Raw genomic sequence first — 25,734 nt, 5'->3', positions numbered from 1 at the left:
CTGGCTGGTCACCATTTATCTCAGATCGCTGTTGTTAGCCAGCCACTAAACACTTGTGTGGGGGGTTGGATGGAATTTTCTTTGATGGTGCTGGTGAGTGCCTGGGGCTCACCCTTGGGAGTCAGATGTCACAGCCTGCGGCAGTGAGCCGTCTGCTTCCTTAGAAATGGCTCTGTTATTTGGGAGTCTGAAAAAAAGCATTGTTGAAAAAGGGAGTAGATATTTTCACACCAGAAGCCTTTCCCCTGTCAATGGGATGTGCTCATTTGGACCCATTTTATCCAGGTGTGGGGTAGGCCCTCTTGGGATATTCTTGACAAAGGGATTTTTGAGGTACTTCAGGAACATGCTTTCAGGACCCAGGGGCCGTGGACTTCCCTGGCAGTCCAGTGGTTAAGACTCCGTGCTTCCTTTGCAGGGGGTACCGGTTCAATCCTTCCTTCGGTGTGGCCAAAGAGTTAAAAATAAATAAATAAAATAAAGGAGCCCAAACCAGTGAGTCCGGGGTGTGCTTGTCTGCAGCCAGCGGGGCCTGGTCAGCCCTTTGCTGGTAGCTGGGCAGGTGGGGCCGCGACCGTCTCTGTGGTCCTCTCCCCGGAGGTGGTGGGAGCCAAGAGACACCCCAGCTCTCCTCCCCGCTCCTCCCACCGCAGGCTGGATCCTCATTGACCGCTGTGGGAAGCACTTTGGTACGATACTCAACTACCTTCGTGACGGGGCGGTCCCCTTGCCTGAGAGCCGCCGGGAGATCGAGGAGCTGCTGGCAGAAGCCAAGTACTACCTGGTCCAGGGCCTGGTGGAAGAGTGCCAGGCAGCCCTGCAAGTAGGTATCACCCTTTCTCCCCGTGTGGGCGGGGGGAGCCCCAGACTCATCTGCCTTTCTCATTGTCCCCCTCCCTCATTGAGCTGTTGTGAGAGTTAATGAGTTGACCCCGGAGCTGCTCCCCTCTGGCCTGTGCGACCCCCGAGAGGCTTCCCTGTGATGCTGAGGCCACCTGACTGTTCTCTGGCTTATTTCAGCCCCCATGGTGTTGGGTCCTCTCCCTGTGTGCATTGTAACCCTTCAGTACCGAGCCATGGGGTGTAAAACCTGATCCTTTTTCTGGACTCATTGGGAGACTTATTCTCATCCCACAAGTCATTGTTGAGAGTCCAGTGTAATCTCTACAGACAGACACCCCTCACTCCTCAGCTGGAGCTGGGGCAGGACCACTGGGGTCAAGTCTAGGGACAGTAAAATCCCTACAAAATCAGAACGCTTCTAGATGTAGCCAGCAGCCATTTATTTCAAGGCAAGTTAAGACATGGCAGAGAATCAGAAGAGCCCCTTTGCGTTGTCCTAGGAATTGGATCTGTAAACGTGAGGCTCTTGGGTGGCTCTCCACTGGGGCAGTACCCACAATGCCAGTCTGCCTGAGGAACTGTTATTTGCACAAACCACCCCTGCCGCTACTGCGAGTCTGTGAATTCCCTGTAAATCTAACTGAATGTTGTAGCTTTTACTTTGTTATTTTTTATTTCATTTGTATGTTTATTAAAGTAATGCATGTAAAGCGTTTACCAAGTCAAGTTAGTATTGTAAGGCTAGGTTGATGTCAAAAACACTACCATACGCCTTTCACCCACTCCCACCCCTGCAGCAGCCTCTTTTAATTCTTGCAGCAGTTGTTTACTCACCTATTTCTTATACTATTTATTGATTTTTCAGTTTACCACATTATCTACTGGCATTTCTGTAGAAAATTAAAATTTAGCTCATGCACCACCCCCAGCCACTACCAAACTTGCATGCACATATTCCTTCTCCCAGTATAGTTTATCACAGTTTTGATTAAATCCATACTCAGAGTTTACGTTGAGTCATGTAAATATTGTTAACAGTTGAGCCACAGAGTATACAGTGATTGTTTCCTTTCTCGTGTAACTTTTCAGTTTGCCAGAATTAGTGATTGCTTCATTGTCTTTTGTTTGCTTGGTTTTCTAAGCACACAACCCTAATTCAGCCCTAAATTCTCAGAAACTTCAGTCTCCTTTTGGTATGTTCAGACACATCAGGGAATCTCTGTTTCATCTTTGTCTTAGAGACATGCCCTCTGGGTTCCTTTTTGTGGTTTCTGTTAGTCTGAGATTAAACCTCCGGGACTGACCTCCTAGTTTCTGTCGCCCTTATCCTTCTATTTTCTCAGAGGATTTTTTCAGTTTTATCTTTTCAGCGCTTCTATTGAATTTTTCATTTCTGCTATCGTATTTCTAACTCCCTAGAGCCTTTTCTTGTTCTCTGAGTGCTCTTTTTTATATAGCACGCTGATCTTGTTTCATGGGATGCGATATCTGCTCTCATCTGTCTGATGATACTATTTGAAGTTTTCTTTCTGCTGCCTTCATTGTGTGACTCCTTCTCTTACTTTTTCTCTCTGTTTCAGTTTCAGTCTCATATTTGAGAGCCTTTCCGAGTATAATCTGATGGTCCTTGGTCTGTTGAAATTCAAGAGTAAAGGCTCTGAAACACTGTATATATTGTTGTCCAGTGGGCTTCAGTGGCAGATGATAAGGCTGGCTTTTTCAGTGGGAACTCTCAATGTCAGAATCTGTAAGCCTTTTTTTTTGGAAAGGTGGTTCCCTGTAGAGGAGTCCTCCACTCCCTTGCCTGGCGTGTATAAGCCTGACTGGCTGCCTTCTGAGATCTGAGTAGGAGAAGGGGCTGGGGTGGGGGTAGGGCTCACCATTTAGTGTGTAGATCGTTCACTTAATCCCCCCTTTTCAGAATAGCAACTCAGCCCTGTCCTCTCCTGTACAAACTGCTCCAGGAAAGTGGACTTTTCTCCTGCCCGGCTGGGGTAGGGGATCCATCTGGAGGTCTCAGCAGTGCTTCTGCCGACTAGCAAGCAGCGCTCTGCTCTTGCCCTGAGCCCACCAGCCTTCACAGCTGTGGATTCTTTCCCATCTGCCAACTTAGGTTTCAGCGTTCTCCTTCTCCTTGGTTATCACTCATTTGAGACCTGCTTTCCAGACTTGAATTTTTGGCGTCTTTTGTCTGCTGACCTCACTTTTCCCATTCTTTCTCTCCTTATGGGCTTATAATTCCTCTGCAGTCATTGCAGTGGGGTTTTAGGAGCTTTGATGCAATCATATTTCATCTGCCATGTTTAGGGTGGCTTCCTGGGCTGTGGCTTTTGAGTGGCTTCCTGGGCTGTGAAATGTGTCGTCGTTGTTAGTATTTATATGCCAAGCACCCTGGCATATAACAGTCCTGGCCGAAGAGCGGGTTCACTGGAGAACTCCACTCCTGGTCGTCCCCCATCCTACTTCACTGGTGCTGGAATCTGCCTCTCTTCCCAGCCATGGCTGCCCCATCTCCCCTCGCCAGAGTCCGTCTTTGCCCGGAAGGCCAGCTTAAACAGTTCAATGCTGGGCAGGCCTCCCAGGCTGAAAGCATGTTTTGTTCCAGCAGAACAAAGATACTTATGAGCCTTTCTGCAAAGTTCCTGTCATCACCTCATCCAAGGAAGAACAGAAACTTATAGCGACTTCAAATAAGGTATGGTGGAGGCAACCTTGTGGCATTTCTTTTGCTACCAAAAGTGGTGGAGGTTCTTCTGAGTAAGTTTTGGAATAAAAATGTGCGAAATTGCCTGGGCAAGGCCTGAGAGGGGGTCAGGAATGGGAGCGTACAGCTCATTCTGTGTTTCTCCTGGTGCTGGCTCACGCAGTCTCCCTCTCCAGCCCCACCCCCGCCAGCAGGCTACGCTTACCTGCCTCTTCAGGCGGATGGCAGGCCTCCAGCGCTGTGGGAAGCCTGTGGTCCTTCGCACCTGCACTCCAAGTGACTCTCTTCTTCCTTTTTTTTTAAAACAACCCACAGCCAGCCGTGAAGTTGCTCTACAACAGAAGTAACAACAAATACTCGTATACCAGGTAAGGAGTTGGCCAGAAAAGACATCTGCACTCACACCAGCCAGGCCCAGCTCCCCTCGTTCCCTTCAGATGAGGGCGGCCTTTTTGCACTTCTAGAATGCCCAGATGGATTGATAGATATGAAATCTAATTCACACATACCATAAAATTCACCGTTTAAAAATACACAATTCAGTGTTTTTTAGTATATTCAGAGTTGTGCAACCATCACCACTTACCTAATTCTAGACCATTTTCATCACCTCAGAAGGAAACCTGTACCTGTTAGCAGTCACTCCCCATGTCCCCCCACCCTCTTATCTCCCCCAGCCCTAGGCAACCACTATTTTGCTTTCTGTTCCTATGGATTTGCCTACACCGGACATTTCATATATATAGGATCTTATAATATGTTGCTTTTTGTGTCTGGCTTCTTTCACTTAGCATAACGTTTTCAAAGTTCACCCATGTTGTGGCACGCATCAGTACTTCATTCATTTTATGGCTGAAAAATATTCCATTGTTCAGACAGACTACGTTTTGTTCATTCATCAGCTGATGGACAGTTAGGGTTGTTGCCACCTTCTGGCCATTAGGAGTAATGCTGCTGTGGACATTCATGTACACGTACATGTTTTCATTTCTCGTGGGTGGATACCTAGGAGTGCAATTGCTGGGTCCTACGGTAACTGTAGGTTTAATCACTTGAGGACCTGCCGAACTGTTTTCCAAAGTGACTACGCCATTTTATGTTCCCACTGGCAATATATACGGGTTTCCAGAATGCCTTGTGGCTCTTGGGAACATGTGGCTCTAAATCAGGAACTTACGGGTTGTAGGGGTATTAGATGAAGTTACTCAAGACCCATAAATGGACCCAGGATAAAAAGTCTCCCTCGAGCGGGTCACTCATCCTCTCATGGGGCTCCGTGGGGCTCTCCTCCATGTCCCCCACCTGGTGCCTGTGCCTGCAGACCCCGTGGTTTCACCATTTCATCCCTGGCTGTTGCACAGCAGGGCGTCCGCTCTAGCACACTGGTGAGGAGCGCAGACTTGGAGGCTAGAGCTGTGTTTTTGAGGCTCAGCTCTGCCATTTATTAGTTTTTGGCCGCAGGCAGTCCCCTAATTTCTCTGACCCTTGCTTTCCGTTGAGCTTTGGGGACTGTAGTGCCTTCTTCACGGGCTTAACATGAGGTTGAAAAGGGATGGTGGAGATAATGGGCCCAGTGTGTGGAAACACTCCCCCACTAGCGGTGGCTGTTAACACCAGCTTGTAATCAATCACCTTATCAAATGCTCTTTTGCAGCAATTCTGACGACAATATGTTGAAGAACATCGAACTGTTTGATAAGCTGTCCCTGCGCTTTAATGGAAGGGTCCTGTTCATAAAGGATGTCATTGGGGATGAAATCTGCTGCTGGTCCTTCTATGGCCAAGGCCGCAAGATCGCTGAAGTCTGCTGTACCTCTATCGTCTACGCCACCGAGAAGAAACAGACCAAGGTAAGGGCCTCCAGAGGATGGTTCTGAGTGGCTGGCCTGAAATCTGTATTTGAAAAACTTCCCTTTCTCCTTGAGCAAAATACACTTCAAGAGGGAAGGGCTCTAAAAATGCTTTCCTTGACTCATGACTGCTCATTGTTCAAATATTCATTCTCTTTTGGGCCCTGGAAAGATCCAGATGTAGGCTTGGAAAAACAGAATGGCGTTTCCTTTCTGACACCCAGTAAATATAGACAGTCATACTGCTCCTGGGTTCCTTTTCCGTAAAGGTTGATTCAGACGGGTCCTTGTACCCGTGTGTACCCCGCTGCCTGCATTTTCTCCTCTGTCATCAGTGATCTGATCCCATCAGTGATCTGATCTGACCTGTGCCAGCTCCTTTCTGTCTTCGGCTCGACGCTGTTTCCCACCACACTGGCCCCATCCATCTCACTCATCAGGAGCAGTGCTACCTTCAAGGTCTTGACCTTGGCCTTCTGGTCATGAGCTACTACTTCCTTGTCATCTGTCCTCCTCTTACCCACTGACTTGGGCAGCCCTCCACCCTCACGGGGCCCCCTCAGCACTCCTCGTGAATCTGGGTGGCTTCTTCGCAGCACATGACTCCCTGACTGATCTGGACTCTGGACCCATTTTTATGTCATCCTCTGCAAACCAGTGGACCTGACCTCTCCCTTGGCTTCTGTCCCTTTGCTGTTTTGCAAAGCTAGATTGTGCTGCAGAGTGTGGTTAGAGATCTGGTCCACTGTTAATTGATATTCACTCCCTTTAGGTTTCTGCTTGCCTACCCTCCTCCTTAGGCTATGTGACTGGGTTGTTTTTTGTTTTTTGTTTTCCTCCCTTCTTTTTTTTTCTTTTTATTGAAGTATAGTTGATTTATAATGTTGTGTTAATTGCTGCTGTACAGCAGAGTGACTCAGTTATACATATATACATTCTTTTTCACATTCTTTTCCATTATGGTTTATCACAGGATATTAAATATAGTTCCCTGTGCTATACAGTAGGACCTTGTTGTTTATCCATCCTATATATACCAGTTTGCATCTGCTAATCCCAAACTCCCACTCCATCCCTCTCCCATCCTCCTCCCCCTTGGCAACCACCAGTCTATTCTCTGTGTCCATGATTCTCTTTCTGTTTCATAGATAGGTTCATTTGTGTCATAATTTAGATTCCACATATAAGTGATATTATATGGTATTTGTCTTTCTCTTTCTGACCTACTTCACTTAGTATGATAATCTCTATTTGCATACATGTTACTGCAAATGGCATTATTTCTTTCTTTTTTATGGCTGAATAGTAGTCCATTGTATATATGTACCACATCTTCTTTATCCATTCATCTGTTGATGGACATTTAGGTTGTTTCCATGTCGTGACTATTGTGAATAGTGCTGCTATGAACATAGGGGTGCATGTATCTTTTTTTGAATTATAGTTTTGTCTGGGTATATGCCCGGGGATTGCAGGATCATATGGTAATTCTGTTTTTAGTTTTCTGAGGAAAACCTCTACACTGTTTTCCATAGTGGCTGCACCAACTTACATTCCTACCAACAGTGTAGGAGGGTTCCCTTTTTTCCACACCCTCTCCAACAATTGTTATTTGTAGACCTTTTTCTTTTTTTTGAAGGTATTTTATTTAATTTTTTTGTGTTTAATTTTTAAATTAAAAAAAATTTTTTTTATAGGTCAGTTTTATTTTTTAAATAGATGTAAAATCATAATTTAAAGTTAAAGTGAATCTAACAATGTTAGAAAATAATAATATATAATATCTAAGGATTTAATCTTAGGAATACAATAATGATTCAACATTTTAAAAATCTTAAAAAGTAAAAGAAAAAAGTTTATGTCCTTTTTTTACAATAACTGTACTTCTTCAAAATCTATCGTAAGTACACAATAGACAATTCAAAAGCTTTATTCACAACAATGTTCATAGAGACATTATATATAGCAATGAAAATTAGAGCTAATCTGAATGTTCATCTATAGCTCTAACTAAGCGAATTATGATGTAACCACTCAACTGAACATTATATAGCCATATAATGTTTACAAAGAATTCAGTAGAAAATGCTATGATAGATAGATCCCTGACTTTGTCAGATTTTAAAACTCAGACCTCACTAAGGCTTACTCTGATTGCTCTATTTAAACTTAAAACCAACTTCTGTCCCCCAAACACACTCCTGGTACTCCCAATCTGCCTTACCCAGCTCAATTTTTTCTTTTTTATGTAAAACTTACGAACATCTACAAAACTAGATGATTTACATGTTTATATTTACTACTTATTAGAAATATAATCTTCTACCTTTTCCTATTACAATATGATCTCAACAAGGAAAAGTTGTTTGGTTTGCTGATGTAGCTCAAGTACCTAGAAGTACCTAGCAAAGTTACATATCTTGAATGAATGAATGAATAAGTGAATGAATTTAACGTTAGGGATTTTCATTATTTGTAAATGACCTCAAATTCTATGACTTATGAAAATATATAATTATGTTGAGGGCTGAATTTAATTCACAGGCACCATGAGTCAAATGTATATAGGAGGTGCCTGGCATCTGAATCTCAGTGTGGTTTTGTTGTTCTCTGGACATTTTATGAAGAAAATTACATGCTGTACAACAGCATACCAGTCAGTGATAAAAAGGTAAAAACTACGGATACATGTAACAACATGGATGAGTCTCAAATGCATTAGGCTGAATGACAGAAGCTAGACCAAAAAAACAAAAACAAAAAACCCCCAGTATATCCTGTAGGATTCCTTTCATATAAAATTCTAGAAAATGCACACAATGGTAGAAAATAAGAGTGCTTGCCTGGGGAGGGATAATTGTAATGGGGCATGATAAAACCTTTGGGGGTGATGGAAATGTTCCATATCCTGATTGTGATGGTAGTTTCATGTGTGCATATAGCTGTCATAGCTCATCAAATTGCCTACTTTATGTATGAGAAATTTATTGTACAAAATTCTACGTTAATAAACTTGTAAAAAAGAAAGTTAAAAATATATACTCAAATGGTATTAATGAATGTAAACATTATCAAAACTTTCAATATGAACCTCTGATAAATTTCAAGGATGCTCAACAATATTAAATGAAAAAAAATGAGGATAAAAATCATGTGCACATCATAATTACAACTATGTAACCATAAACAGGAAAAAAATAGAAGAAAATATACCAAAATACTAACATTGGGATTCAACAATGATCATTTCTTTTAACTAATTAATTAATTAATTTGTATTTTTTAGCTTGATAGCTCATTTACTTTTTTTTTTTTTTACATGCAAACATTCGAAACAAAATTTTATCAAACTGGATCCAACAGTATATAAAAAGTGCAATATACAGCATGACCAAATAGAATTCATTCCATGTATGTAAGATTGGCTTAACATTGGAAAATTAATTGATATAATTCAGCCTATTAAACTTTTTTTTTCACACACACACACTGTATTTTATTTTTACAAGAGATAAATAAACTGACACCAAGTATTGTAAATGGATGACCACAACAAAAGCAACAATGATTGCAATTACCAAAAAATTTTTAAATTTTTATTTTATATTGTAGTTGATTAACGATGTTGTGTAGACTTTTTAATGATGACCATTCTGACTGGTGTGAGAATGTAGTTCATTGTAGTTTTGATTTGCATTTCTCTAATATTTAGTGATGTTGAGTATCTTTTCATATGCCTATTGGCCATCGGTATTTCTTCTTTGGAGAAATGTCTCTCTAGGTTTTCTGCCCATTTTGTGATTAGTATGTTTGTTTTTTTTGTTAAGTTGTATGACTGTTTGTATATTTTGGAAATTAAGCCCTTGTTGGTCGCATTATTTGCAAATATTTTCTCCCATCCTGTAGGTTGTCTTTTCGTTTTGTTTATGGTTTCCTTTACTGTGCAAAAGCTTGAAAGTTTGATTAGGTCCCATTTGTTTATTTTTGTTTTTATTTCTATTGCCTTGGGAGACTGACCTAAGAAAACATTGGTATGGTTTATGTCAGAGAATGTTTTGCCTATGATCTTTTCTAGGAGCTTTATGGTGTCATGTCTTACGTTTAAGTCTTTAAGCCATTTTGCGTTTATTTTTGTGTGTGGTGAGAGGGTGTGTTCTAACTTCATTGATTTACATGTGGCTGTCCAATTTTCCCAACACCACTTGCTGAAGAGACTTTTTCCCATTGTATATTCTTGCCTCCTTTGTTGAAGATCAATTGACTGTAGGTGTGTGGGTTTATTTCTGGGCTCTCTATACTGTTCCATCCATCCATATATCTGTTTCTGTGCCAGTACCATACTGTTTTGATTACTGTAGCTTCATAGTATTATCTGAAGTCTGAGATGGTTATGCCCCCTGCTTTGTTCTTTTTCTTCAGGATTGCTTTGGCAATTCTGGGTCTTTTATGGTTCCATGTGAATTTTAGGACTATTTGCTGTAGTTGTGTGAAAAATGTCATGGGTGATTTGATAGGGATCATGTTAAATCTGTATATTGCTTTAGGTAATATGGCCATTTTAACAGTATTAATTCTTCCAACCCAGGAGCATGGGATATCTTTCCATTTCTTTGAATCATCTTCAGTTTCCTTTATTAAAGTTTTATAGTTCTCAGCATATAAGTCTTTCACCTCCTTGGTGAGGTTTATTCCTAAGTATTTTATTTGGGGGGTTGCGATTTTAAAAGGTATTGATTTTTTTTACATTCCCTTTCTCATACTTCATTTTTGGTGTGAAGAAATGCAACCAATTTCTGTATATTAATCTTGTGTCCTGCTACCTTGCTGAATTCATTTACCAGTTCTAGTAGTTTTTGTGTGGAGTCCTTAGGGTTTTTCTCTATATAGTATTATATCATCTAAATATAATGACAATTTTACCTCTTCCCTTCCAATTTGGATACCTTTTATTTCTTTTTCTTATCTGATTACTGTGGCTAGGACTTCCAATACTATGTTGAATAGAAGTGGCGACAGTGGGCATCCTTGTCTTGTTCCAGATTTTAGCGGGAAGGCTTTCAGCTTTTCACCAGAGTATTATATTGGCTGTGGGTTTGTCATAAATAGCTTTTACTACTTAGAGATATGTCCCCTCTATACCCATTTTGGTAAGAGTTTTTATCATGAATGGATGTTGCATTTTTGTTAAATGCCTTTTCTGCATCTATTGAGATGATCATGTGGTTTTTGTCTTTTGTTTATGTGGTGTATCATGTTGATTTGCATATGTTGAACCATCCTTATGAATTTGGGATGAATCCCACTTGGTTGTGATGTATGATCTTTTTTATGTGTTGTTGGATTTGGTTTGCTAATATTTTGATGAGAATTTTTGCACCTATACCATCAAAGATATTGGCCTGTAATTTTCTTCTTTAGTGGTGTCTTTTTCTGGTTTTGGTATCAGAGTGATGGTGGCTTCATAGAATGTCCTTGGGAATGTTCCCTCCTCTTCAATTTTTTGGAAGAGTTTGAGAAGGATAGGTATAAGTTCTTGTTTGTATGTTTGGTAGAGTTTGCCTGTGAAACTGTCTGGTTCTGGACTGTTGTTTGTAGGGAGTTTTTAAATTATAGATTCTATTTCAGTTCTATTGATTGGTCTGTTCAAATTATCTGTTTCTTCTTGATTCAGTTTTGGTGGGCTGTATGTTTCTAGAAACTTGTCCATTTCTTCGAGGTTGTTGAATTTGTTGGCATATAATTGTTCTTAGTATTCCCTTATGGTTTTTTGTATTCCTGTGGTATCCATTGTTATGTCTCCTTTTTCATTTCTAATTTGTTTATTTGAGTTCTCTCTCTTTTCTTCTTCATGAGCTTGGCCAGGTTTATCAATCTTGTTTATCCTTTCAAAGAACCAGCTCTTGGTTTTATTGATTTTTCTATGTTGTTCTTAAAATCTCTATTTCCCCTCTGATCTTATTATTTCCTTCCTTCTGGTGACTAGGTTTTGTTTTTTCTTCTTTTTCTAATTCTTCTAAGTGGTAGGTTAGGTTGTTTATTTGAGATTTTTCTCATTTTTTTGAGGAAGGCCTATATCTCTATGAAGTTCCCTGTAAGAACTGCTTTTGCTGCATCCCATAGATTTTATATGGTTGTGTTTTCATTGTCACTTGTCTCAAGGTATTTTTTAATTTCCTCTTTGATTTCATCGTTGACCCATTGGTTTTTTTTTTTTTTTTTTAATTTTTTTTTTAATTTTACTTATTTATTTATGGCTGTGTTGGGTCTTCGTTTCTGTGCGAGGGCTTTCTCTAGCTGTGGCAAGCGGGGGCCACTCTTCATCGCGGTGCGCGGGCCTCTCACTATCGCGGCCTCTCTTGTTGCGGAGCACAGGCTCCAGACGCGCAGGCTCAGCAATTGTGGCTCACGGGCCCAGCCGCTACGCGGCATGTGGGATCTTCCCAGACCAGGGCCCGAACCCGTTTCCCCTGCATTGGCAGGCAGACTCTCAACCACTGCGCCACCAGGGAAGCCCCGACCCATTGGTTTTTTAGTAGCATGTTGTTTAGTCTCCATGTAATTTTTTTTTCTCATTTCTTTTTCTGTGGCTAATTTCTAGTTTCATGCTGTTGTGTCAGAAAAGATGCTTTAGATAATTTCTGTACTCCTAAATTTGTTGAGGCTTGTTTTGTGCCCCAGTATGTGGTCAATCCTAGAGAATGTTCCATGTGCACTTGAAAAGAATGTGTATTCTGGTTTTTTTGGATGTAATGTCATGAAAATATCAATTAAGTCTAACTGTGCTATTGTATCATTTAGTATTTCTGTTGCCTTATTGAGTCTCTCTCTGGAAGATCTGTCCATTGATGTGAGTGGGGTGTTAAAGTCTCCCACTGTTGGGTTGGCCAAAATGTTCGTTCTGGTTTTCCCATAAGATGTTACAGAAAAACCGGAACGAACTTTTTGGCCAACCCAATATTGTATTCCTGTCAATTTTCTCCCTTTACGTCTGTTAGTATTTGTTTTATGTATTTGGGTGCTCTTATATTAGGTGCATATACGTTGATGAGTATAAAATCTTTTTCTTTTATTGATCCTTTTATCATTATATAATGTCCTTCTTTATCTTTCTTTATGGGCTTTGGTTTAAAGTCTGTTTTGTCTGATATTAGTATTGTGACCCCCACTTTCTTGTCACTTCCGTTTGCATGAAATATCTTTTTCCATCTCTTCACTTTCAGTCTGTGTGTGTCCTTTGCCCTGAAGTGGGTCTCTAGTAGGCAGTGTATTGTAGGCTTTTGTTTTTTTAATCCAATCTGCCACTCTGTGTCTTTTGACTAGAGCATTTAGTCCATTGACATTTAGGGTAATTATTGATAGATATGTATTTATTGCCATTTTAAACCTTGTTTTCCTGTTGTTTTATATTCATTGTCCCTTTTTCTTTTCGTTTTTCCTTTTGTGGCTTGATGATATTCTTTTGCATTATACTTATGTTCTTTTCGGTTTTTGTGAATCTATTGTACGTTTTTGATTTGTGGTTACCCTGTTTTTCAAGTATGTTAAGCCCTTCCTATATATATTTGCCTTAGACTGGTGGTCATATAGGCTCAAACACATTTTAGGGGGAAAAAACCCTACATTTTCTTACTCTCCTCCCCAACATTTTATGATTTTGATGTCCTCTTTTACGTCTTCATGTTCATCCTTTTGCTGTTCATTGTCATTATCATCACTTTCACAGAAAATTTTTTGATTTTTTTTTTTTTTTTAATCTGTAGTGGCTTTTTTAAAAAATTTATTTATTTTTGGCTGTGTTGGGTCTTTGTTGCGGCTCATGGGCTTTCTCTAGTTGGGGCGATTGGGGGTTACTCTTCTTTGTGGTGTGCAGGCTTCTCATTGCGGTGGCTTCTCTTATTGTGGAGCGTGGGCTCTAGGTGTGCGGGCATCAGTAGTTGTGGCACGCGGGCTCAGTAGTTGTGTCGCAAGCTCTAGAGCGCAGGCTCAGTATTTGTGGCACACGGGCTTAGTTCTCCACGGCATGTGGGATCTTCCCGGGCCAGGGCTCGAACCCATGTCCCCTGCGTTGGCAGGCAGATTCTCAACCACTGTGCCACCGGGGAAGCCTTGTACTGGCTTTTTTAAGTGATTTATTTTCTAATTGTGATTTTCTCTTTCCTATAGATTTTTACTTCTTTTCTATTTAGAGAAGACCTTTCAATATTTCCTCTAGGATAGGTTTAGTATCGCTATGTTCTTTTATTTTTTCTTGTCTGAGAAATTCTTTATCTCTCCTTCTATTCTAAGTGATAGTCTTACTGGGTAGAGTATCTTAGGTTGCAGATTTTTTCCCTTTTAGGACTTTGAATATATCTTGCCACTCCCTTCTGGCCTGCAACGTTTCTGTAGAGAAATCAGCTGATAGTCTTATGGGGTGGTTCCCTTGTAATTAACTCTGTTTTCTTCTTGCTGCCTTTAGAATTCTCTCTTTATCTTTAACTTTTGCCATTTTTATTATAATACGTCTTGGTGTAGGTCTTTTTGGGTTTATCTTGTTTGGGACCCTCTGAGCTTCCGGTACCTGGGTATGTTTCTTTCTTTAGGTTTGGGAAGTTTTCAGCCATAATTTCTTCAAATACATTTTCGATCCCCTTTACTCTTTCTTTCCCTTCTGGAGTCCCTATTCTGCGTAGGTTGGCACACTTTATATTATGCCACAGGTCTCTTAGATTGCTTTTGGTTTTTCTCATTTGGCTTTCTATCTGCTGTCCTGATTGGGTGATTTCCATTATTTTATCTTCCAGATCAATTATTCATTCTTCTGCATTATTCATTCTGCTATTCATTGCCTTTAGCTCAGCTTTTGTCTCTGCAAATGAGTTTTCTAATTTTTTTGGGTTCCTCTTTATAGTTTCTAGTTCCTTTTTACAGTACTCTGCATTTCTTTCAATAGCCTTTCTTAATTCCCTCGGTATTTTCATTATCTTCTTTTTGAAATAAGTGCCTATTAGACTGAAGGGGTCTGTTTCACTCTTTGTTCCTTCAGGGGTCTTTTAACTGGGAGTAGTTCTTCTGCTTCTTCATTTTACATATTTCTGTTTGTGAGTTTCGGAGAAACAGTTGTCTACTGTGGTCTTGGAGGGCTGTTTACACGTGGGGTCATCCCTGTGTAGCTTTTGTGAGTTTAATATATTTGGTGCGAGGGCAGTTTTTAGTATGGATGCCCGTGGACTTTCTCTTCAGCGTGTGCTGGTCATTATCCCCTTGATGGGGGTGTGCAGATGCAGTGGCTGATGCCCAGTCCTGGGTTCTTGGTGGCGGCGGGCAGCTCGGGCACACCCCCAGAGCGCACGGGCGTGATGGCATCTCACAGCCACTCCTGGAGTTTGGGCGGGCAGCAGTGGGGGCCCTGCAACCCCTCCTGGGGTCCAGGAGGGAGGTGATGGTAGCCTGAAACCACTCCTGGTGTCTGGGGGTGGGGGGAGGGCACTGCGACTGCTCCTGGAGCCCATGCAGGTGGTGTCCTGCCCTCTGCAAGCGCACGCACAGAGAAAAAGGCTGCAATCCAGATCCCACCCCTCCCCTCGTGCACCCCCCAAACAATGACGACTGGCCTCTAAGGTGGCCCAGGCTTCCCCTGCGTACACCCCCAGCCGTGATCACACTGGATTCCAGCCCCCCCAGTCCGTCTGCACAGCGTGCCAACCCTAGTCCTCTCCCCGGTTCTGATCTCTGAAGCCCGAGTTCCAGCACCCAGCCCCTGCCAGCACTGGCAGACTTGTTTGTCAGGCTGGGGAGTGCAAGGCAGCAGCACTGACTGACTGTGCAGTCCTCCCTCTGCTTTGGCTGCTGCAAACCGGCTGCTGTTTTCTCCTCTGAGGCTCTGAAGCTCTCCTTCTGTCCCGGCCCATCTCCCTGCCGGTGAGGGGGCTTCCCAGGGTGCAGGAACCTTTCCTCTTTTTCACAGCTCCTTCCCAGTGACACAGGTCCCGTCCCGATTCCTTTCTCACTTTCTTTTCTTTTCCTTCTTCTTTTTTCTTTCTTCCTACCCGGTTACGTGGAGATTTTCTTGCCCTTTCAGCAGTCTAAGGTCTTCTGCCAGCGTTTGGTAGATATTCTGTGAGAATCATTCCACATGTGGATGTCTTTTTGCTATATTTGTGGGAGAAGGTAAGGTTCATGTCCTACTATTCTACCATCTTTTTTTTTTTTTTTTTTTTACACAGTCCAGGTCTTTTATTTTCTTTATACCCATCATGCCATGAATTCATAGGGAATGGGTTCCAACAGTTCAGGCTCCTTTCCATTGGTTCTCACGAAGTGTGCTTCTCTGGGTGGAGCAGGCTGGCGCTTCAGCTGAACCCAAGTACCTTTCTCTTTGGCTTCCTTCTTTTTCTGATCATTTTCCTTCACCCGTTTCAGGAAGCTATCTCGGCTCTTAGAGTGCTTAATATGCTCGATACGCACATTAATTCTCTTGGCAAGAATCTTGCCCTTAACTTGTTTGTGTACAATGATGCCAACAGCATGCTGAGTAACATTGTAGACTCTCCCAGTTTTGCCATGGTAATATTTGTGGGGCATTCCTTTTTGAACAGTGCCCATTCCCTTGATATCTACAATATCACCTTTCTTGTAGATTCGCATGTATGTGGCCAAAGGAACAACTCCATGTTTTCTAAAAGGCCTAGAGAACATGTAGCGGGTGCCCCTCCTCTTTCCCTTTGTGTTGGTCATTTTGGCGAATTACTGGAAGATGGCGGTTCCGGCCGAAAAGCTATTCTACCATCTTGATTACGCTTTTTTTTTTTTTTTTTTTTTTTTTTTTTTTTTTAATCATCCCATACACTGTGTCATTTCCTTTTCAACCTATCTGGGGAAATCTGATGACCAGGGACACATGCAGCAGGTCATGCCTCTAGTCACCTTTATACAGATCTGTAGGTCACCTGCTCAGGTTATTATCCTCACTGCAGTCCCAGGAGCCCACAGCTCTGTGTGATGCTAGAGCAGCCTCAAAAGCAAAAGGCAAATGAGAGAAAATCAGACCACAAAGTAGAAACCAGAGTTAAAAATCTTTTTTTAACTTCTTTTTTTTCTTTAAAGGGTACGTGTTTTTTTTGTTTGTTTATTTTTGGCTGCATTGAGTCTTTGTTGCTGCGTTCAGGCTTTCTTTAGTTGCAGCGAGCAGGGGCTACTCTTCGTTGCGGTGCGTGGGCTTCTCATTGTGGTGGCTTCTCTTGTTGTGGAGCATGGGCTCTAGGCACACGGGCTTCAGTAGTTGTGGCATGCGGGCTCAGTAGTTGTGGCTTGTGGGCTTGGTTGCTCCGTGGCATGTGGGATCTTCCTGGACCAGGGATTGAACCCGTGTCCCCTGCATTGGCAGGCGGATTCTCAACCACTGCACCACCAGGGAAGCCCTTTTTTTTTTTAACATCTTAAAACATTTGATTCATTAGTATTTAGAATGTATCCTAAAAGGTATGTATTGTTGTAAGGTAGCCAGGAAGGGAAAAACACTGAGTTTCTTTTTTTTCCTTTCAAAGATAGTGGGGGGACCAGAAATGTTCACTTTTCCTCCTGTGTTAACAAGACGTGCCTCTTTTCTTTAGGGCTGTGAATTCCACCTGTAACTAGACTCTCCATTTTGTCATAGTTTGGTTTTTTTATATACATGGATTGCCTCTGCCCTTGGATATTCAAAAGCGAACCATCATATTGATTAAACTTTAAAATAGTGACTTTACGTTTTTAGAGCTTAACAGCGAGCAAAGGCACTGAGAGACCTTGTGGTCGGATCCCAGCTGTGTATAGGTTCGTGGACGGGTTCCGGAGTGAGCCTGTGCTCACGTTTGTGCAGCTGGTTAGCGGTGGAGCCGGGATGGAGGCCAGAGCCCCTCTCGTGGCTCCCTCTGCTCTGCCTCTTGTCCCTGAGGGCGCCTTCCTTTCTCCAGGGACTTGGTGTCGGGATGGCTGCCCCTTCAGGGACAGTTTCCTCTTCTTCCATCCCGTACTTCCGGGAGCTGTGCTTTGGAGCTGACACTCGTGGTTCGTTGTCTCACGTAACTGCACAGATGTTCCACTTGGGTTTTTGCATAACCGGTGTCTTCCCTGGCAGAACATTTCAAGTGCTTTATCATTTCTTACTGATTGCCTGGGACCCACCTCTAGTTCACGGCGCCTGACCCCGAAGGGCAGTAAGCACACGCAGCACTTTACTGAGTGGGAGGGATTGTGTCCATTTTATGAGGGTCCCCAGCTGGTCCCTGTTCAGAAAGGATGCTCCTTTTAAGGTGTGGAATGCCTCGTGTACAGGGGTGCAGCCCTGATTGTTAGAAGCAACACATTGGGAATGACGTAAATGTCCAAAGGAAGGCAAACTGGGGGGCAGAGAGGGCAGGGAGATCTGTTTCACTGTATCCCTTTTGTCTCTTGTGAATTTAGTGCCATGTGTAAGTGTTGCGTATTGAAAATAAAAACTGCTTTAAACATAATAACGATGGTCTTACAGAGTCTTAGGGGCCTGGTGTAGACAGATGGCCCTGCTCAGAAGTCCTGGGTGGCGGCAGAGGTGGTGGGGTGGGGGGTTTGAGATGCTAACGTACCTGCCTTGTGTTTTGTGGGGCTACAGGTGGAGTTCCCTGAAGCCCGGATCTATGAGGAGACCCTGAATATTTTGCTGTATGAGGCCCAGGATGGCCGGGGACCTGACAACGCACTCCTGGAGGCCACGGGTGGCGCGGCCGGACGCTCCCACCACCTGGACGAGGACGAGGAGCGGGAGCGGGAGCGGATCGAGCGTGTGCGGCGGATCCACATCAAGCGCCCGGACGACCGGGCCCACCTCCACCAGTGAGCGGGCAGGGGGCCCCCGAGCGCGCCCGCCCGCCCTGCTCCTCCCTGCTGTGCACGCAGATCCCCCGAGAGCTCCCGGGCCTCCCACTTCCCCCGAGTCCGGAGAGACTGCATAAAAAGCCAGATGACGATTTTGGTATTTCTCGACCAGGTGAATGGATTGTCTCTACCCAGGTGAACACACCCCTGCTATTGAACAAGCTGGGTCCCAGGTCTCTGCCTTCCTGAGAATCCGAGAAGCACTGGAGCCAGGCTCTCCTGGTTCTGGAGGAAGAGGATGAATGGGTGTGGTGTGTATGTGAGAACTTGTCTGCAGTATTTATTTCTGTGGGTGTTGACTGCCTCTTGGAGCTTCTCGGGTCGCCTTCCCTCCAGGGTTCAGTTTGTCAGCTCTGAGACGGGTCCTGTAGTCGGCGGTCACCAGCGGTGTCTGTGAGCTCAGTGTTTCCTGACTCCACCCCAGCACCCTGGCCCCATCCCCGTGCTCGGCACAGGCTCCACGGCTTTGCGAACAGCCCATCCCGCCCCGGGCATCGATCCTAGAGCTTGTTGAAGAACCACAGCTCGTAGCGGTGGAGACCCCACCTGGGGGGTTCCTGCCTCTCAGCCGCTGTTCCTAGTGTGGCTCTGGATGCCCAGCTCCGTTGAAGGGGCAGGCCTGTTGCCCCTTCTGCTGATCTGTGGTCTGGTGCTTGTTGGGACCCCGCAGGGTCTGGCCAGGAGCAGAGCTGCCCCTTCCTCTGCCCTCCTTGTTGACCCACTCCATTCTGGGAAGGCTGCCTGGCCTGCTTACGGGCATAGCGCACAAACCACTGCCCGGTGGGCTCCATTCCTTCTTCCTTGGCCTTCTGCCCCGTTAAGCGGGACTTATTGCCCCCAGCGGATGCCCTGCCCTTTGCTTAGAAGAAATTAAACACGGCCCCAGACTCTGTTCTGGTGTCCAGACGGGACCACTGCTCACACCAGCAGCCTCAGGACAGCTCACCTGCTGTCAGCGCAGCCGTCACCTGGAGATCCCTTCCTGTCTCTGCCTCTGATTCTTACACAGTGTGGAGTGGCCGTCGGTGAGCAGACGGAGAGGACGTGCAGATCCTTTTGGGTCCGGTCAGTGTGTGTGTTCATGTTTGTTTAAGGGATGTGTGCGACTGTGGATGAGGATGTGTGCCCATGGGGCCTGGGTGGCCCGCACTGGAGCCCTGCTGCCTGCACGGCGCTCGTGTGGGACGGACGTTCTCGGTTACCTACCTCCCCGTCTCCTCCGCGCCCGTGACGCACAGAGGGAGTGGTGACGAATGTGGGTGGTTGAGACTAGGCTGATAGAGTAGTTCCAAGGAGATTCGGATGTGTGTAAGGTATGGATGGGTTTTGTCTGCTATTCAAGGGAAACGTTACCATTTTATACCAAAGGTATGAATACGGGCAGCCTTTGATACAGTGTATTCGAACAAAACGAGTTTATATTTTGAAATGGTTTTTACAGCTTAGACTTTGTACATCCTGCCCTACTTGTGACAGTTGTATGCCTTTATTTTGTATCCAGCAGCAAAGCCTACAATAAAACTTTAAAACAATCATGACCCAACCTAAAAATCATGTATCGGGTAGATGCTTTTTAAACTGTTGTGTGGGAAACTTTCATATTAGGCCATTTGGATTTTATTAAGTGTTAAGGATGGGAGGGGAGGGGGCTTAAATAATGTTTTGTAAATATTTTATACTGTTTAAGTTGTAAACACCAACCCTGCTGTTTGGGTTGAACTTTTTTAGAAAGTTAAAGTGAATGTCACTTCTGATGTTTTCTGTAGGAATGGAAAAGCCATCATGTAAGTTCTGTTTTTCAAATGTTTACGTGACGAGTAACTAACTTTGTGGAACAGTCTGATTAGTTGGGGCTTCTACACCTTCTGACCAAATGTTTCTGGCCGTCTCTCTACTTTCACATTTCCTTCAACTTTGCACTTGTCGTTTGGAGTCTTTGCTTCCCTGGGATATGAACAAGTTCATGAAACATTCCATGGTGAGTGATACTGTTTGTTAGTTGCATACAGCCGTGAGCTGACCATGACAAAGTGTTGGCTGGTCCAAGCTCTGTTATCAGACATATTCTACAAAGAATAGATTTCTTATGTGAGCACTAAGGGCAACAAAAGTCAATATTTGTATTTAAGAACCGTCCCAGTAAAACAAACACTGGCCTAAGATTTGGTGAAGAGCAAAGTTTTATTACACTGTAATAACTTACTTACAATGGAAAAAGCAGAACAGCTTTGGGTCCCTCGTCATGAAGCTTTTTTTCAAGTAAGTCATCTGATTGTGGTGACTGGGGGCCTCGCCTCTCCATCGTCCTCCTGCAGTGGCTTAGCAGGGCGGTCGCTGTGCAGGTACCCCCGCCCTCCCTCTGGAATGTGTGTTCTCTAGGGCTCCACCCAGAGTCACTGTAACACGTGTGTGTCACTAACCTTTCTGTCTCTTTGTGCCATGGAAAAAAACGCTATGAGCTTCAGAAGTAGTCACTGTATGTTGTACAAGCATCTGTGGACATATGTAAAATAAAAGTTATATAACGCTTCCACTTAAATCTGTTTTTCTGGGTCTTTTCAGAAACACCCAGCACAGTCCAGCCACTGAACTGAAGTGCAGTTCACAGGAAAGAGAGCAGAGCAGAGAGCCCACCTTCTACTTCACCACCTAAAGGTTGCTGCTCAGGGTGGAAAAGATGAGTCATTTTTCCATAGTGTTTGAACTCAAACACTGGAAGGAAGTCTTGGGTGGAAATGCTGCTGGGCTTGTGAAACAGCAGTCGGCTGCTGTTGCCTCCGACTGCAGGTTTGGGGTAGGGAGAGCTACACCTCACCACGTGGAACCTAAAGCCGTGAAGGAATTGGGTATGTTTCTGAGTTTCATTTATTTAAAGCAAAATTCAAATTTTGCAGCTTTATGCTCTCAGACCACGTATAATACTTCATTGTGTCTCAGAGGCAGCATGACAGAGAATCTGTCACCCCCCGTACTGACATGTTCAAGTGCCCGTCAAGTGTAGGTCCTACTGGGGATGTTTAAAATCACCCCCTTGGGTGACTTGAGTTTGGCTCCCTGAAGAGAACATGTAGTGCGACAGAACACCTGAGGGTTTGGCCTTTGGCACAAGATGCCACTCCGCTTCTTCAGGGACGATCCTTTTCCTAGAGCTGCTGGAACCTTTGCTTGAAGGTGTCGCTAACTGGACCAAATTCGAGCTTCCTGGGTGCTTTCCTCAGCTGCAGCAGAAACGGCGATGGGAGAGATCAGACGTCATCCTCCATCAGGACTTCATGCAGACCGACACCTGGGGAAGGTACACGCTGAGGCTTAGAGGTCTCTCCTGTCACTCAGGAGGAAGCAGTTAGCAGCGCAGCCGCCCGCATGGTTGAGGCGGACGTGGACAAGCTGCGAGCAGCCAAGCCCCGTCACCCACACCGTCTCCTGCCCCACCTCCCGTGAGACAAGCCACGTCTAGAAATGGGCTCACTGAGGCCTCGTAGCTTCAGCCTGAGCCAGCCAGGGAGGAACGTGGGTAAGTTTTAAGACAGCATGTAAACTGAAAAGTCACCTTATACTTTACATTAAAAATCATGCTTCAGTATTTTAACTTGTCCCCGAAGGAGTTAACTGTGTTCGGGGGCAATTACGTGTACTCTTTGTCCACAAAACAATTTCATTGTTAAATGTGTACGAGACAGTCCATGTTGTTAGACCATTTTTTAGTTTGTATATACATACCGAGTATTCATAATTTGCTACAGACTACGTTTTAAAGATTCAGCCGCCTCAGCTTTCAGTTTGTCGTTTCCCAGCAGAATTGGATCAAACTTGCTAGGGAGGGCAGAGCACCAAGCACTCAGGCTTGACTTCTTAAGATGCACCTCGTTCCCAAACCTCTCCTCCTCAGTCCTGGGATCCTTGTGTTCCAGAGCCCAGGCCTCACCCCTAGCCAGTTACGTCATGGTGTCGGGGAGTGGGTGGGGGGAGACACAAACACTGGTATTTTTCTTTTTTTTTTTTTTTTTTTTATTAATTTATTTATTTTTGGCTGTGTTGGGTCTTCGTTTCTGTGCGAGGGCCTTCTCTAGTTGTGGCAAGCGGGGGCCACTCTTCATCGCGGTGCGCGGGCCTCTCACTATCACGGCCTCTCCCGTTGCGGAGCACAGGCTCCAGACGCGCAGGCTCAGTAGTTGTGGCTCACGGGCCCAGCCGCTCCGCGGCATGTGGGATCTTCCCAGACCAGGGCTCGAACCCGTGTCCCCTGAATTAGCAGGCAGATTCTCAACCACTGCGCCACCAGGGAAGCCCCAAACACTGGTATTTTTCGAAGCTCGCCAGGAGTTTCCCCCGTGGAGACTCACTTGAGAACCACGTGATAGGGCATGAGGCCTTTGACATCCCATGAAGAGTTGGGCTTTGACATTTAATATTGAGAAAAGTTTAATGTCAACTTCTGGTTCACTGACAAATGTGAGTAGACTGTTTTCCTTTTCATTCAGTGTTTGAATCTACACCTCTAGTACCCATTCCTTCCTATTTTTCAATGTAGAATCAGGGACAGAGGGAAAAATAAACTAGATAATGATTCTGGTCAATCTACAGGAGGACTGAAATTGGGAGAATTTTAACCTATAGTCTTATTTAAAACTGCTTACACCTCTCCCTCCCCAGACACGGCCACTCACCACTGTTAACTGTCCGTTTTTATCTTTATAGATTTGTTCTTCTGGTCCGGTGTCAAAAACTATTGTGCCTTCTTTTCCAGGACTAATATAAAACTGTAAACTTAAAATACACAAAGTGATAAATTACTGACATATTTTTTCCCTCAGCTTTGGGTCTGCAAAAGAAATTCACTTGTGACGCTTACTAGTTTCAAGATCAAATTCCTGTTTCATTACAGAGTTTTATTGTATATTTGAGTAATTGAAAGAAAACCGTTTCTGCAACTGGGAAAATGGCCACGCCTTCCTGTAGTTAGTTATTTTCAAATCAGTTTAGCACAGTTCTTCCACAGGCATCAACAGTAGAGGTGTGGCTGGCACCTGCTCTCGCCCAGGGGGTCCCCCTTTCACTGGGTGACAAATTCTCTTAGGACCATAAGCACCTCCTTTGAAAACTAGATGGTGAGACCACACTTTTCATTCCCTTTGGTGAATAAGTGATCACTGACTTCATTTCTGTGGAGCCCAAGTCCTAGGGGGGTGAGGAGGGAAGAAAGCTGGTGATCGGAGGGGGCAAGGGTACCCCACCCCTTGTGGGTAGGCAGTTCTTACTTTGCGGGGAGGGGCAGGCCTGGGTGAAACGATTAACATTTGCGTCTTCCTTGATCTGTTAATAGACACTTAACATTGAATGACTTCCTGATACAGATGAAACCACCTACCTTCCCTGAACAACATTTACAATGTTCTCCTTCTTAACCAGCATGACGAGTTTAGTAACTGCCTCAAATATGTGTTTGCACTGTAAGACGGCATCCCCCTGCGGCAGAGAGAACACGGCCGGTTCAGTGGTAGTGGCTTCAAAGAAGAACATCACTGAGGTTTCACTGGGGGCAGCTAAAGATTTTGGCAGTGTTTCCCTCTGTTAGCAGCCCTGTGGCTGTCAATTACCTTTTGCTTGTTGTCTTCTGGGGAAACGTGAATGACTAAGATTCCATCGCTGAAGCTGCTGGTAGAGACACCTTAGGACAGAGCCAAAGTTAGGGGCCAGGAACTGGACAACTTGACATTAATACAGAAAAAAGAGGCATGCCTTGGGGGTCCCCAACCCCAGGCTTTTTCCCTCCTAGCTGGGCCAAGTGGGGTGGCCCAGCAATCAGCACCTGTGCTCGGAATACAAAGCTGCTCCCTGTTAAAGATGACTAGTGTCCGACCTGGATGCCGGAGTGAGATGCCGTTGGCATTTATGCCAGAATAAGAGGCACAGCCTGGGCCGCCCTGGGTTTTGTGGGCACTCTTCACTTAGGTCTGTCAATGAAAGGCTGCTTCACTGCTGGTGTGCCCGGGAGCTGAGTCAACCCAGTGAATTTTCTGAAGATTGCCTGCTTCTTACCTTTGAGCGCAGGGTACTCTATTTTCTGCTTGATTTTGGCAAGTTCCACCACGTAAGCTGCTTTCTGAGTGAGAATGAGTTGCCTCTGCCGTGTCTTGAAGCCTTTCCTGTCGTATTTAATGACCGGGATACCGTACTGCAAGGAGGTGACCGTCACTACGAGGGGACGCTTGCTTCCCGGGGGAGGGCGGCAGAGTACCGAGTGCCTTGTTACTCAGCCTCTGAAAACGTTGCTTCGAGTACCCCAGCGGAGAGGGGCCCAAACAGATTTTGCATAAATGGATTTTCCCTGAACCCTGGCTCTCTGCATGAAAGGCTGTGATTCCTGGCTCTGCCTATGGCGTTGACCTTCAGAGGAATTCAAGGCCACAGCCACTTGCCTCACGGGGCTGCTCTGAAAGGTCAGCAGAGATGAAGACACTCTGCGGGCGTTAAGAGCCCTGACAGCCAGAGGGTAATCCAACCTAGTCACAGGTTTCTAGTCCCCAGGGACCAAAGTGACCGAGCAGCCACCAGAGCCACGGTCACCAGCTGCCGCATGCCAGGCCGCAGCCTGTGCCCTTCACACCATCAACCCCTCCGTCCTCCCCATTCACGGAAGGATGAAGGCACCGAGGGTGTTAGTCATCTGCCCAGGATCACACAGCTAAGTTATGAAACCCACGTCGGCGCCCAGGCACACTGCTTCTAATAGGGGATGTTTAATGATTAAGTGTATGCCTGCATTTCGCTCAACTTCATCGAAAGCCAAACACAGTTCCTGGGTGACAGCTGAGGACCATGGAACAGCCACAGGTGCCTAATCGTCACATAATCGTGATCCCTATCATCTTAACACCCAGAGCATCGCAGCTGAGAGCCCGGCCCACGCACGCGCACCCCTGCCTTTAAATAGTGCTTCCAGACCCCCTTCATGTAGCAGACAGACCCTGTTCTCAGACCCCACAGGGGAATCCTGTCTCAGGCAAGGACACACATTTCCTTACCTGGATTTTCTCACTGCTGATGAGTTGAAGCACTTTGGGATTAATGTCTCCTTCATCTAAGGAAGCAACCAGAACACAGCGAATCATCACTAAGTACCACCCCTGTGCACAAGCCACTGGCATCTGCTGGTTTTCTGTCCCTCTGTGACCAAGACCTCAACCTGGGAGATAGATAGCTGTCAGGAAATGCGGATCAAGCATCTTCCTTTGACTTTTTTTTTTTTTTTTTTTTTAAATAGGGAAAGTGAGCACATAGATGGAAAAAGGGACTTACCTATTCGGCTGTTGGCAAAGGGTTGATTTAAGCTTTCTGCATAGCCTTCTTTCTTTCCCCTGAATATTTCACTTGTAACCACCTTTTGCTGCATCTGGTAATACACAATTAAAAGTACAAAATGGTAGCCATGAGGCTTTTGGGGACCTAAAGAGGTCCACACTA

The 25,734-nt window shown here is 44.6% G+C and overlaps 3 protein-coding genes across 5 annotated transcripts in view; 1 reads left to right on the top strand and 2 right to left on the bottom strand.

Annotated features, from left to right (window-relative positions):
* KCTD10 (potassium channel tetramerization domain containing 10) overlaps positions 1-20,809 on the top strand; it is a 36,678-nt gene extending 15,869 nt beyond the window's left edge. For 2 of the 3 annotated variants that reach the window (XM_007180096.2, XM_057526300.1), the window contains exons 3-7: positions 654-823; positions 3,449-3,538; positions 3,863-3,915; positions 5,202-5,397; positions 18,008-20,809. In XM_007180096.2, the coding sequence (XP_007180158.1) occupies positions 654-823; positions 3,449-3,538; positions 3,863-3,915; positions 5,202-5,397; positions 18,008-18,232 (734 nt within the window). In that variant the 3' untranslated portion in view covers positions 18,233-20,809. The remainder of the gene's footprint in view (positions 1-653; positions 824-3,448; positions 3,539-3,862; positions 3,916-5,201; positions 5,398-18,007) is intronic. The other variant, XM_007180097.2, reaches the window with a different exon arrangement.
* LOC102997514 (60S ribosomal protein L21-like) lies at positions 15,587-16,148 on the bottom strand. The gene has a single exon (XM_057526301.1). It carries the CDS (start codon positions 16,111-16,113, stop codon positions 15,631-15,633), a length of 483 nt encoding a protein of 160 aa, XP_057382284.1. The 5' UTR covers positions 16,114-16,148; the 3' UTR covers positions 15,587-15,630.
* Positions 20,810-21,353: 544 nt separating the features above from the next.
* Positions 21,354-25,734, bottom strand: part of MYO1H (myosin IH) — a 48,041-nt gene continuing 43,660 nt past the window's right edge. Inside the window, exons 25-31 of the mRNA XM_057526302.1 lie at positions 25,570-25,663; positions 25,296-25,351; positions 24,310-24,445; positions 23,868-23,938; positions 23,639-23,736; positions 22,938-23,037; positions 21,354-21,556 (exon numbers count right to left, since the gene is read on the bottom strand). Of these exons, the coding sequence (XP_057382285.1) occupies positions 21,533-21,556; positions 22,938-23,037; positions 23,639-23,736; positions 23,868-23,938; positions 24,310-24,445; positions 25,296-25,351; positions 25,570-25,663 (579 nt within the window). The 3' untranslated portion in view covers positions 21,354-21,532. The remainder of the gene's footprint in view (positions 21,557-22,937; positions 23,038-23,638; positions 23,737-23,867; positions 23,939-24,309; positions 24,446-25,295; positions 25,352-25,569; positions 25,664-25,734) is intronic.

Source organism: Balaenoptera acutorostrata, chromosome 13 (assembly GCF_949987535.1).
Source record: "Balaenoptera acutorostrata chromosome 13, mBalAcu1.1, whole genome shotgun sequence".
NCBI lineage: Eukaryota > Metazoa > Chordata > Mammalia > Artiodactyla > Balaenopteridae > Balaenoptera > Balaenoptera acutorostrata.
This window is presented reverse-complemented; position numbering and strand designations above follow the sequence as displayed.